The sequence below is a fragment of the Eulemur rufifrons genome, chromosome 28 (genome assembly GCF_041146395.1).
Source record: "Eulemur rufifrons isolate Redbay chromosome 28, OSU_ERuf_1, whole genome shotgun sequence".
Taxonomy (NCBI): domain Eukaryota; kingdom Metazoa; phylum Chordata; class Mammalia; order Primates; family Lemuridae; genus Eulemur; species Eulemur rufifrons.
In genome coordinates, this window is record NC_091010.1 from 16,876,020 (window position 1) to 16,888,948 (window position 12,929).

The 12,929-nt window shown below is 43.9% G+C and overlaps 1 protein-coding gene across 26 annotated transcripts in view; it reads right to left on the reverse strand.

Moving 5' to 3' along the window:
- Nucleotides 1-12,929, reverse strand: part of KCNMA1 (potassium calcium-activated channel subfamily M alpha 1) — a 725,165-nt gene that overhangs the window by 93,930 nt on the left and 618,306 nt on the right. For 24 of the 26 annotated variants that reach the window (XM_069460487.1, XM_069460484.1, XM_069460483.1 and 21 more), the window contains one exon: nt 1,026-1,119. In XM_069460487.1, the coding sequence (XP_069316588.1) occupies nt 1,026-1,119 (94 nt within the window). Of the gene's footprint in view, nt 1-1,025; nt 1,120-5,557; nt 5,645-12,929 lie in introns of all 26 variants that reach the window. The other 2 variants (XM_069460479.1, XM_069460478.1) reach the window with 1 other exon arrangement.

Below are 12,929 nucleotides of genomic sequence, written 5' to 3' on the forward strand. Positions count from 1 at the left end.
GAAAAATGGGGAATGGAAATCACCATTATCGTATCTCCATAGTCAAAGAAAGGAGAGTGGCCAACGGCCATGAAAAGGGAAAAGTAACGTCAGGGTGGCGGGTGTTTCCAGGGCAGTAACCATTTACAATGAGCAGCACAAATCTGAAATCATCCCTATTTCACTTGGGTGCTAGGGAGTGAGGACGCTGGAGGAAACCAGCTCTGGGATTGGCAGACGAATTGAAGACAAAAAGGGGCCATGAAAGATGAATAGGCCGAGAAAAGGGACCTGCAGAACTCTGTTGAAATTTGAATTCACTTGCTATTTACTAGAGGAAGCTGCAGTCAAGAAAGAAGGAGGGTAGGAAGAGAGGAAAAGAGGGCGGAAGAAAGCAAAGGAAAGAAAGAAAGCGAGCAAGAAAGCGCATGCATACAGTATTTCATAATTAATATTGCTTTTAGCCTAAGCAGAACTGGATTACTTTTGAACTTTGCTTTGGCAAGTCCACAGATTATTAGACTTTTTTTCATCAGTCAAAATCAATTAACAGAAATTTGATTTCAATCGACAGGATAAAAGGAAGGTAATCTTCAGGTTCATTTTTGATTGTGATGATACATCTCACATATGGCCTTAAGTACAGAAAACAGTCCTCGGAGGGACTCCAGTAGAAAGAGACTTGCCGCGGGCAAACTCACCGCACGAGTTCCTCTGATTGGTTACCGCCGTCATTAGTGCCACTGCTGTTTAGGAACTACACACAGACAGGACACGGTGACAGCTAAGACTTTAAAGCCTATGTATTTTTCAAACAGCTTTTCAAACTGTTTTTCATGACAGAATTTTTTCAGCTCTATCATTAACTGCTGACAAGCTGACAGAATAAATACTCCAGCCTTTAAGAAGCCATCTAACGATCTCGCTCCCCTCCTCCGCCCGGTGCGTGCTGCGGGGGGAGGCGCTGGGCCCGGCAGGGCGAGCAGGGGCGAGGGAGGGAGAGAAGGGGCCCAGAGGGCACCCCGTGCAGCGGCCCCTCTCCTTACCTCATCAGCTTCGGCGAGGAGTTGGGCGAGTTCCGCATGCCTCCGTTCCGTTGCTTTTTTTTTGGTGATAGCGTTGACGGCTGCTCATCTTCAACTGGAAATACAGGCAGCTCGTGAGATTATGAACAGTTTGAGGGCAGACTGCAATACAGGCAGAATATCAAAGGACACACACTCAAGCTCAGTCACTCACTAGGAATTCACGGCTGTCTTTTGGGGACCCAATGACAGAGACCAAATGTGTTAGTCAAAGAGGCCAGCTTAGGGAAGGTGAAAGCATCACCTCTTTACACTCCAGCCTTTGAACATGCACTTGAAACAGACTAAAACAGTTTGTAAACACCCTGCCATAAGAAAAAAAAATAGAAATCATGATTTATCTGTATACAAAATATATAGAGATATATAAATGAACAATCATTATTCTTAGAGTTAATTTTGGTTACTGTGCTTTGCCAGGTAATGGAACGTGTTTTCTCGTAACCAAAATCAGAAATAAAGCTGTATGCAAAATATCGGCATGATCACTGCCAGCCTGCTGCTTCTCCAGAGGAACCCACTTAAGGGGTTCCTAATCCCTGCAGGCCAGAGAAAGAGCCCTGTCGAGAGGGAAGGATTCCAGGCCATGGACAGCCAATGTTTCCATCCGTCAGGACGGGGAGCATTGGCACATGCTGGCTCTAGAATCCCCAGCCCAACTCTGCTCTTCTCCTTCCAGCTGCCAGGAGGGAGGGCGTGTGGGGCTGTGCAAATGGAGTCCTTTCTGAGCACACGAAGCCAGGAGGACTAGGGCTGGCGGAGTCGGAGAGCCGGGCTGGAGAAGAGCCCCGGAATGAAGGAGGAGGTTGCCATTGAACAAAATCTCTGGTGATGTGGTTGGTGTGGGGCAGGCATGGAGGGCAGCGTAGGGGATTGGAAACCAGAAGCTGCGTTCCAAATGTCTAAACCACACAGATCACTAAGCAATGTGAAGCTTCACTCACAAATAACACAGCACACTCTACTGCTCTTGCCCAAAGACACCCACTAATAAGCTTTGCAGATGTATTAGCCTGCATCATGCTTCTTTTTAAGAGAGCTGCTTGATAATTAGCAGATGCGTACCCAGCCTGTCACCCAAGGGCATCAGCGGCAAAATCCTAGTCCTCCTCTCCCCACCCCCACAATTCAGGCTAAAGCTGTAATGTCAAGAAGGAAAAACAGCATCCTCAGATTCTTATAGTTGACTGCAATACACACTAGGAGGAAGCACCCTGGAAACTCAGAATGCACAGTAGTTACCTTAAACCTAAGAAGAGAAATATTAGCAGTGATGACCTCAAAAGAAGCTTGATACATATTAATGGTGTATGAGTCGCAGATGGGGGGAGAATGCCATCTCAGCTACTTGGTATCATCCAGGAAGACCCATATCACATTATATGGTACTTCCCTGAAAACCCCAAATAAATTTAGTAGGTTATGATGCATGGTTCCAAAGGGATTACAATAACCCAACGACCCTCCAAAGCTGCTTCAAAGTATTATGCTTTTTACACTCCCCTATTCTGCTGTCAAATGTGGGGTTGTCTAAACTCTGGCGGACACAGGGAACGGGAACAAGAATGTGGTGTGAGGCGAGAGCCATACCAGAAGAAAGGCAGGCAAGACAGCACCTGCGAATGCCCACAGTCCACTCCTCCACCACCTGCTCCCCCTCCTGAGGCCCACGCTCAGGCTGGAACCGTATCAGTCACTTAGTGCTCCAGGCAGAGACTATGTGGCTGGGGGGACATTGCATCTTATCAGAAATGAGTATCCTGAGCAAATCACACAGAGACTAAACAGCACTTAAAAGATTAAAGGAAATAAATACAAGCCACGTAAATGGTATTGAAAAAAATCACTTAGAGTTGATATGCATCTCTCCTCCAGCAAACAGGCACTCCGAGCTTGACCTGAATCCATCTTTCTTTCACGGGATAGGGGACAGGGCGTCCTAGGCAATCATGAGGTAGAAAGGCAGCAAGGGTGTGTGTGTGTGTGTGTGTGTGTGTGTGTATACTTCTGCACTTTCCCCATTACATAATGGAGTAGACAGTCTTGCACTGAGTCCACCCATAATGCGAGGTCATCTATTAATATGGGCCACTTGCAACTGTTGTATTGTGTTCAGTGTGACCTAGAGTAGTAGTGTAGCCTGCTGAACTCTATAACATGTGTGTGTTTGTGTGTACCCTAGTGAGGGTGCACGTTCTGTTCATCTCCTTCACACAGCCTTCTTAAAGTTATAGTTCAATATTCATAAAAAATGTCTTTTATCTAACCTAGTCCTCTGTGACTAGTTTTATTTGAGGTCACCAGATGGTACCATGGTTGTGTCCAGTTATACAATAAGTCCATATGAGTTAAGACCTGAAAGGCAGTCACCCTCCCTGGCAGGTCTGTTGGATCTTTTGCTTAACTTTTGCTCTTCCATTCGCACTGGGCATACAATAAATAATCCTCTTTGGTTAAGTGGTCATGATCCTTAAACCTTGTCACTAGCTGTTTGCTTGCACTGATCTTCAGATGGGAGACTTGCAAGTTAATACCTGTTAGCCAGCTCCAGGGAGACACCTCATTTTGGTAGTAAAGTTATGCCTCCTTCTATGCAAAGAAACGATTTATTTTCATTGCAACTCAGAAAGATCATCCATCATAATCATACTGCATTTAAACTGGGATTTGTTCTCTTAAATGAAGCTTGTGTTCAAAGGTTTTCTCCTGCACTCACAGCCTGAAAATGCAGATCTGTTCCCTGAAGAGATGGGGGAAAATATCTCCAGCTTAAATATATGAACGTTGTGTGATGGAGACCATTACATATGGCTTAGGTCCCACAGGAGAAGCAGTGATAACTTCTGTCTCATAAGTAGGATATAAACCATATTTAATTATTATCCTTTATACGGATCCTATCAATTTCTGCACATTTAAAGAAAGCAGATCTAGGAAAACTTTTAGTTAAGCTATAAAATATAATTTTCATTTCACGGCTTCTGTGACTACATGAGAGGAATAAAAATGAAATTAAAAGGGAGACTTAAATTTATGTACTTTCATGAAAGACAAATGCATTGAAGTAAATGGGCCACTACCTCATGACGGTGCCCATTTACAGCTTCATATTTAACCTACTTTTGGGCTAATTACAATACACCCCTATCTCGAGCATCTTCACTTGACTTCATACTGTGGAAGCCACATGAAGATATGATCCTTTAAAGAAAACTGACTTACCAGCTTCTTTAAAATACAAACAAGTTCTGGAACCTAATGTGGAATTTTTATAGGATCTGAACTTCATCTAGTCTCCAAGTACTCATAAAATTCAAGGGCTTGTTTTTGCACATCCCTAAGTATAACACTTAATGTGCTGTTGTAACTTCCCAGCGCTCCCTTGTCTAATAGGCACTGAATCTAACAGTTTTACAGTTTGGGAAGACTCAGTGCTAGAAAAATGTCAGGCAAGTCTAATGAGGCTTCAGATCCCCTGGTTTGCGCTAGAGTTTAATTTAAAGTTACAATGATGTTTTAACATGTTTGCTTATACTTGACTAAAGAGGATTCGTTATTTCAATGACATAACCTCCAGACAATGTTCTGGGAATTGATTTAAGATGTGGTGGTAATTCCAACAGCCTTAATGCAGAGTTGAACATCTGTAACAACATTTTACTCGACTTTTCATCAGCATTCTGTTCTCAAGCAAAAGCAAGGCAACGTCTTCCAGAAACACTGGCCAGAACTCTGGGCTTACTTCAAAATGATCATATATTTTACTAGATTTTTTAAAGAAATATCTTCCTCTATCATCCTAGCCAGATTGCAAACCTGTGTCAGAGTTTACCAATGCCTCTTTATGGGTCCTCAGACGGAAATGGGGCAAGGATTCTAACTCTCAGCTTTCCCCAATAGTCTAAAGCCTGCATAGGATGGACCCAATGCTCAGCTCCAGCCTGGGGCACATTCCCTCGTCCCTGTTTCCCCAAAGAGATTTAGGGGGATGATGCCCTTTGAGACTTAAAGGTGAGTTTTTTGGCTGGAGTTAAAAAACAGCTCAAAGCAAATAAACTCGGAAACGTAATAAAAGGCAAACAACCTAGAAACATGGGCTGACTGACTATCTCCATTACATTATTAATCACCACATCTGGAGGAACCCACATCTGTACACACTTAGCAGGTCATTAGTAATGTCATATTCACACTGGAATCACTCAGAGTAAGAGTCATGCAAAGTGGTTTGAACACAAAGGCATCTAGCTAACAGGGCTTCTGACTGAAGTCTTGCGCAAGCTGCTAGTTTGGGAGTGGGGTCATTTTAATTATTATTTATCGTTTTTTTATGGTTTTTCCTTTTGGTGTTTTGCTGCCCAACAAGCTAAATGCATGCTGAAATCCAGAGCAGCACATCTGTCTTCTTCAAGTGAGCTCAGCATGTTAAAGTAGAACGTCGAGGGGTGCAGGGCAGTTATTAAAAATTGGAACGGGCCCCAGTCCTCCTTCACCTGGCTCTGTCACAAGCCGAGAATTGGGAGTTGCGTTCTTGAACTGAAATGGGTCTTTGGGATAGCGTGATCTAGCTGCAACCTTGACTGCCAAACAATAAGGAGAAAAGAAAAATGGAAATTAATCCTTAGTGAAATTTCCTTATTAGCAAAGTTCCAAACCAATTTTAACATTGAATAGCTTTGAATTTAAATGGAAGTTTCTCCCTCACAGCTGAATTGCAGGGGGGTTTTGTTTTTGTTTTTTCTTTTCTTTTACCCTGATGACTCCCTGAAGTTCTTTTTGCTACGTTATGGTCATCAATGCCAGTAGGGATAGTATCTGTGGAAATTCAGATGACAATCCTCTTTGTGCAATAATTTCCAAAAATCGGCAGAGTTCTCCCTTTCCCCCATAATATACACAGACACAGAAAACTCAGTTCTTGATATTCTAAGTCATCAGATCTCAGTGTCAAACTACTGCTTTCCACCTCAAACCTCTGGCTTGGTCAGCCCCCTTGGTTGTGATATTGCTGCCTACACTTGCATTAAATGTCATGTGTCTGCCACTCCTCAGAAAGAGGATGTGTAGCATCTCCTTCTACCATCAGTGTCATCAATGAAAAGTGGGGGTATGTTTTCAGCCTTTCAGGCTACAAATGCAGTTTTACTAAAATTAAGGGTAAGGAGAGGGCAAAATTGCTGGACTAGAGAGCTAACAGTGTGCTTCCTATTTTCTTGGAGGTTTATCAAACTTTCTCCCAAGAAAAATTATCTAAGTCATAGTAACACAGTCATTTTGCAATATGTAATCCACCACGGACAAAACTCCCAAGCTGACCTCACTTGTCTCTGATATGCCTGTCTAAGACTTTCACCAGGAAGTCCAAGCTAATGAACTGTCAAGGTCTTAAAATGTGGCCACAGGAGTGCAATCCTTGGGTTGGAGCATAGAATGGTGTCTACTTTACAGAGCAACATTTCCTGTCGTGTAATCATAGCTGCTAGAACTCTGGCTGTCTGTCACATAGACCAGACTGGTGAGGGGGTGTGGACATTTCCTTAAGCACTGGAGAAACAACAATAATAACAACAGCAATCGATGCCAGATAAGCAACCCATCCTGTGACTTGGTCCTATCGTTGCTGTAAAGGAACTTGACCGCTGTGTCGGGATGGATCCCACAGTGGGGAGTGTCACGTGCCCATCAATGAGGCTGAGTGGCCAAGCATGGCTAGGACAAGGTAAGCCAGGCATCCGAGCCAGGTTCCACGTCTAGAGGGGCAGTGGGCAGCTCGATATCAGAGTGTGGGGGAGTTAAAGGAGGTGACATCGTTAGAATGGGAGTCTCTGGTCTGACAACCTTGGGACACCATATATCACTGAGAAGGTAGATGAACACTTTGCTGTATTCTTGATGCAATCTATGAGGCGTTTTTTGAAAGATCGTGGCTAATATTAATATACAGATAATGAAAAGATGAAGGACGCTGCCCCTTAAAAGCAACCCCAGCAAGCATAATATCTCAAACATACAAACCTCTGTAAAGTTAAACAATCACATCCTCATGTACATTATCTGGCAGGATAATTTCACAACTTCTAGCTGAGAAATAGGAAAGAGATTTATTTGGAAAATCCAGAGGGTATAGGTTTAAAAAATATCTACCATTATGTAAAATGAGAATAGAAAAGTATTTCCAAATGGCCGGCACGGCCCGAGCACGGGCACACGGAGCACCTGCCCCACTGTGGGCTGCCGGGCAGGGAAGGGGCTTGTTGGAGCTTTTGCATTTCTAGCTTTTGTGGAGCTAATAGGAGAAAGAGGAGGAGACTGTAAGGAACAATAGGTTATGTAGAAGTTAATCACAGGGTATATTTCTGGCTCTATTCACTGCCTAGGAAACCTGAATTGTGTAAGTTTGAGTCCATCAACACAGAGTAATGAAAGAATTCAGCTCCTACATGGGAGAGAGAAAAAAATACTATATAAATATATTAACAGAATCCACATGACCTAAAATGCAATGTTCTGTATAAAATACTGAGAGCCTATCAGATCCTCTAGAATCAAACTGGGTGAATTAGGCATACCTATGGTACCCACGCTGCACCCCGCACCCCAATATCAAACTACAAGTCTTGTGTTCAATATGTACCCTGATGGGAGTCCAACACGCCCCATCAAAGCCCCCTGCATCTGGAATCTCAGCTCATAAAACCTCACTAAAAACCTGACCTGTGATAACCACTTGCCCAACACTCTGCCCTGCTCAGCAGTCACATTCCAAAAGGAATTTTCTAGCTGCCTTTGGCATTTTCCTTTCTTTTTTCTTGGAACAGATTGTCTCTTTCGCCTCAAGGGCAAAGAAACGTCTCAAGCAAAGATCACTAGGTATCAGCTTCTTAGAGACAAGACACGGAGATGAACAATGGAATTCTAAGAGGAAATACACAATTGAAATGAGAAATGCAAGAATATCCCCGGATTATTGCTATGGAATTTGGAAATTGGGAAGGTAAGAGGAGATGGGAGATAATTTTTACTTTGGATCAAACAAGGTGAGGGGAGAAGTACAAGAATCCAATAAAAACAGCCCTTTCCCAACTTTCCTCTTCTCTCCGTACTCCCCACTCCCGACACCAACCCGACGGTAAAGGCTCTGAGGCCAAAAGGTACATCAACCCCTTCTGATAGCCCTAGCATGCGCAGTGCCTGTGTGTGGGGGACAACTTTCAGAGTAGGGGTGAGATTTGCCATGTCCCCGGCACCAACGGCTGCCCTTTTAGCTCTCTCAAGTTTAGGGATCAGCAAACTGCAGCCTGCCACGTGCTTTTGTACGGCCCATGAGCTAAGAATGGATTTTACATTTTTAAATCATTGGGGGGAAAAAGCAAAGAAGAATATTTTGTAGCACATTAAACTGATATGAAATTCAAATTTCAGTGGCTATGAATAAAATCTTATCAGACCATAGCCATAGCCGTTTGTTTACCTATTGTCCCTGGCTGCTTCTGTTCTATAATGACATTGAGTACCTATCACAGAGACCACATGGCCCGCAAACCTAAGGTATTAACTAGCTGACCCTTGACAGAAAAAGTCTGCCTACCCCGGCAGTAGCTTAATCTTCTCACATTTCTCTAGCTTTCCAGTTTTCAAAAAGGACGATGCTCATCCCAACCTACCAGGATGGCCAAATAATACAAGAAATGTACATGGAGCCTACTTCAAGTGCACCGATCTGGGGACAAAGAGGGGGGGACACAGATAGTGTAGTGACGCTAATGTCCCTACCACTCAACCTGCTTTTAGTCCTGCTGGTCCCCTCATATTTGAGGTCATGAGTCAGGTGAGTTTCACATTTTCCAGCTCAAGCTACGTTAGAAGCATCCACCCCGTACTTGGGAAGCAAGGCAGACCGCATCTACCGTGAGCAATTCCTCGAAGCTGTCGGTGCACGCTGCCAGTCCACCCTGCGAGAGCCCCGTACAAGACAACAGATTAACCATTAGACTAGATATGTTGAAAATATACAGCTTCAACCTTTCCCCAGCTAGCTCAGAGCGATATATAGATGATTATTTCAACCGTCAGCTGCCGCATAGATTTAAACCCCTGCACAATAACTCCTGGATTCATCTGCCCCTTGTCAAACTTGCACAGCTTTAGTTGGAGGATACATGGTGTGGCAGTTTCACTGTGAATCCAGAATGATCCAGACGGCTGCTGTCTCTTTGTTAACAGGAAGCCAAACTGATGAGTTTGTAATGCGTTTCTTATCAAAGGTAGTTTCAGGAAAGAAAATGTGCCCCATCCGTTTGGCTAGAATTTCACATAGACTAGATTATGGGCTTAATCAGAACATCTCTGTTATTTTCTTGAGGAAATGGATAATTCTGCATCCATCCCATTAAATCACTTTATGCCAATGAATTATGTATTTATGAATTTATAATTATCCTTGATTTTTCCCCTTTTGCAGTATACTTAATAAAATCATCAGCTGGAGCCTACAAAGCGATGGTGCTTAATAGATACAAGCATGCCAATATATTTTTTTTTAAGTTAATGCGGATCTTTTTGAGCTGTGTGTCTAAAATGATCATTGTGAATAAAGGGATTGTAATTTTCAACCCGTACGTTTAACAAAGGCAAAATGTACCGTAATGGAATTTATGGGGCCTGTAAAGGAAGTCTTTTCCTAATACGGTTTATTATCAGATAGATTTGGATTTACTGTAGGTCAGATCAGGTCCCTCTGATTTGCATCAAGAGAAAATGTCTGTAAGATACCAAACACTGTTCCTGGCACATCGAAAGCGCTCCCACAAACAGCTGCCGCTGCCAGCTTGCTATCCTCGTTGTTTTCACCCCTACTGAATGCAGTACTTAAAACAGCATTAAAATCACTATTTGTCCTGTCTTTATTTAAAATTTGACATTTTGTTCATTCTGGGTTTTTTTTTTTTTTTTTTTTTCATTTTGCTATCTTAAAAATATTGCATGAAACTCTCATTTACCTTGACTCCCTAGGATTCGGGTGGCCCCTTAAATTTGCTGTCCAAGGCAAAAGCCTCTCTCACCTCACCCCAGTCCCAGCCCTGCCCTGGCCTTTTCTCAAGGGTGTTGGAGGCGCTGATTCTGCCGCCCTGCAGGACTGGACAAGGCGAATGTAAAACAAGAGGTATTGCTTTTGATCACTTCATGCTGTTTGCATGAGATTGTTAAGGAAGGCCCTTGCAACAAACGTTTCCTCATGGATTTACAAATTGTCAGACATCCAAAGGCGTGGAGAAAAGATCATGCTGCCTCAGGAATCTGAGATGTGCCACCTGCCCAGAGTGAGAAACAGAGAAGAGGGATGGGGTCAGGTCTCTCGTGGACTTTATTTCACATCCCACAGCAGATTCTCCCGGTTAACGCAATGTTGATTTACATTTCTGCTTTGGGGCGAAAGTTCTTATTTGCTTACATGTTTTGACTCAGATATTACCTTCTTTCTCTTTTTTTCCCCCCTCCCCCTAAACAGCTTCAAATAAACATGACTGGCAGAAGATGTCAATCATATTTTCATTTCCATTTTCACTTTGCTATTTACATTTTTAAAATTAACGCTTGCCCCAATGATTCTGCTATTTGAAGCCCAATTGTGTATATGTGAAATTATCTTCTAAACCATAAGATGTTACACAGATAAGGACCATTATTATTATTAATATCATTATCATTATCGGCTCATCCATAAATACCATATCTTCCACTGAGCCAATCGTGTCAAGAGCCCCTAGGAATTCTAATATGCATTCCAGATGGGTGCACGGATACTTTCCCTGAAACTCAGATAAAGGTAAAATGCATGGGTTTTTAGTGCAACCCAGGTGCCCGATGAAGAATGTTCTGCCAGAAAGCTTTCAAAATACAGTATGCTTTTAACCTTGGGAGGTACAGACCAGTCTGGATTGTGATTTTACACTAAACACAGCATTTAGTATGTTTCTTAAGGGCTCAGTCACCTTCTATAGATGTTCTTGAACTATAAAATCATTATCTATATCCTACTATAATTAATCCTTAGACACATCCTGGGCAACACTTCAAAATGCTAGTAGATGGCAGGGTCCTTTCTGGATAACAGAGAACAAGGTATGGAGCGCAACAGCAGGGCGGGAAGGGGTTTAGGGAATGTTCTGGGCTCACCTTCTTTTGCCTCAAGGCTACTCTAATATGCAAACCCTGAATGAGGGCCAGGGTCTACTGACCCTGAAATCCGTATCGTTTGCCACCAGAATTCTGCCGATAAGAATAGCGTGCGGATATGAGCTTCTAGGGTCAGGCCACCTGCCCAAGTCCTAGCTCTGACTCTCTTTAGAGCTCTGATCGCAGACAAGTTACTCCACATCCCAGTGTCCTAAGATCTATTCCCTGCTGGACCAATGAGGACACCAAGTTTGGAGGAGGTGCTTTAGGATTAAATGAGATAACAGGAGCCACAGGCTGACAGCCTGAGGACCAAATACTGTCACCAATATGCTCCGCTTGGCACCACAGGGTTTTACATGTGGGGACGATCTTTAAGTCTGAAGATTGTCCATAAAAATATGGATTTCTAACTTCTGTTTAAAAATCTTGCAGAAGACCGGGACCCCATTCCAGAAAGGTACCGGCCTCATGGGGCAAGAGCTTACCGGCTGGTCAAACACCCCACTGCTGCCTGCTGTACCCCAGGCATGTGGCAGGCACGTTTCTGGCCCTGGATCCAGCGACACTCAAATGAACCATGCTGAGCTAAGGCTTGTAAGGCAGGGACTATCCCTCTATAAATGTACTGAGTGGGACGAAGGGCAACAGTTAAGCACAAAGGCCTCGAAGCCACGGCACTGGGTCTGAACGTAGGTATTTGGCAAATTACCTAACTTCAGTTTTCTCACCTCTGCGATGGGAATAATTAGATTCCCCATCTCCTAAGGCTGTTGTGAGAGGGGACTGAAAATATGAAAAGTGCTTAGAAGAGTTCCTGGTAAGCCCTGACTAAATATCATCCTTCACCTTCATCTTGGCTTTGAAGAGCTGAAGTCATGCGCAGGCTCTGCTATCAGCTTCTCCGCCATGCTGGTCTGCTGACTTCTGGTATCACCTTGCTCACTCGGGTTCAAACTCTCTCCCCTCCCCCAAGCAGCCGATCCCCTAACCAACTGCTAGAACGGGGACGCGTCCACCCCACCCGCACCCCCAGCCTTTGCCTCTCATTGGACTATCACCCTGGTCCCACATTTCATATGGCCCCAAGGAACTGCTCAGGTCAAATAATTAGGTTTTGCCAAGTGTCATAAAAACAAAAAACACCAGAAAACGTTTAAACGGACCTCAAATTGGAGAAGGCTGGGACCATTCAGGGGAAGAACAAATAAAAGTCAGATGGAAACACAGAGAAACCCCACTGTTCCCTCTAAATTACAGGAAATTCGTGCTGCCTGACTGTGAGGGGCTCTTTGCCTTGAATTTCTGGTGGGAGGGCACGGGATTGACGACTGACACAAGCTCGTAGGAGATGGGGGGCACGGGAAGCACAGGGTAGGGAGGGAGGCGGTGGCTCCTTCCCTGGGCCTTCCCACCTTTCACCTGGATGCTCTGACCACCCGTCACGGGCTGAGCTAGGCCGCCTCCTCCAGGAGGCCTTCCCAGATGACTGTGACAACGTAGATTCCCTCCGTTCTTTAAAAACCCTTGGCACTTCTCACCTCATGCCCTGACATTTCCTTATTTTTATTACATTATTAATTCATTTTCCATTTAACTGTGTTCTATTCCCCCTGCTAGACTTATAAGCTCCTCGACTGAATTTCACACACCTCGAATGTCTCACAGTGCTGGGCCCCAGTAAGATTC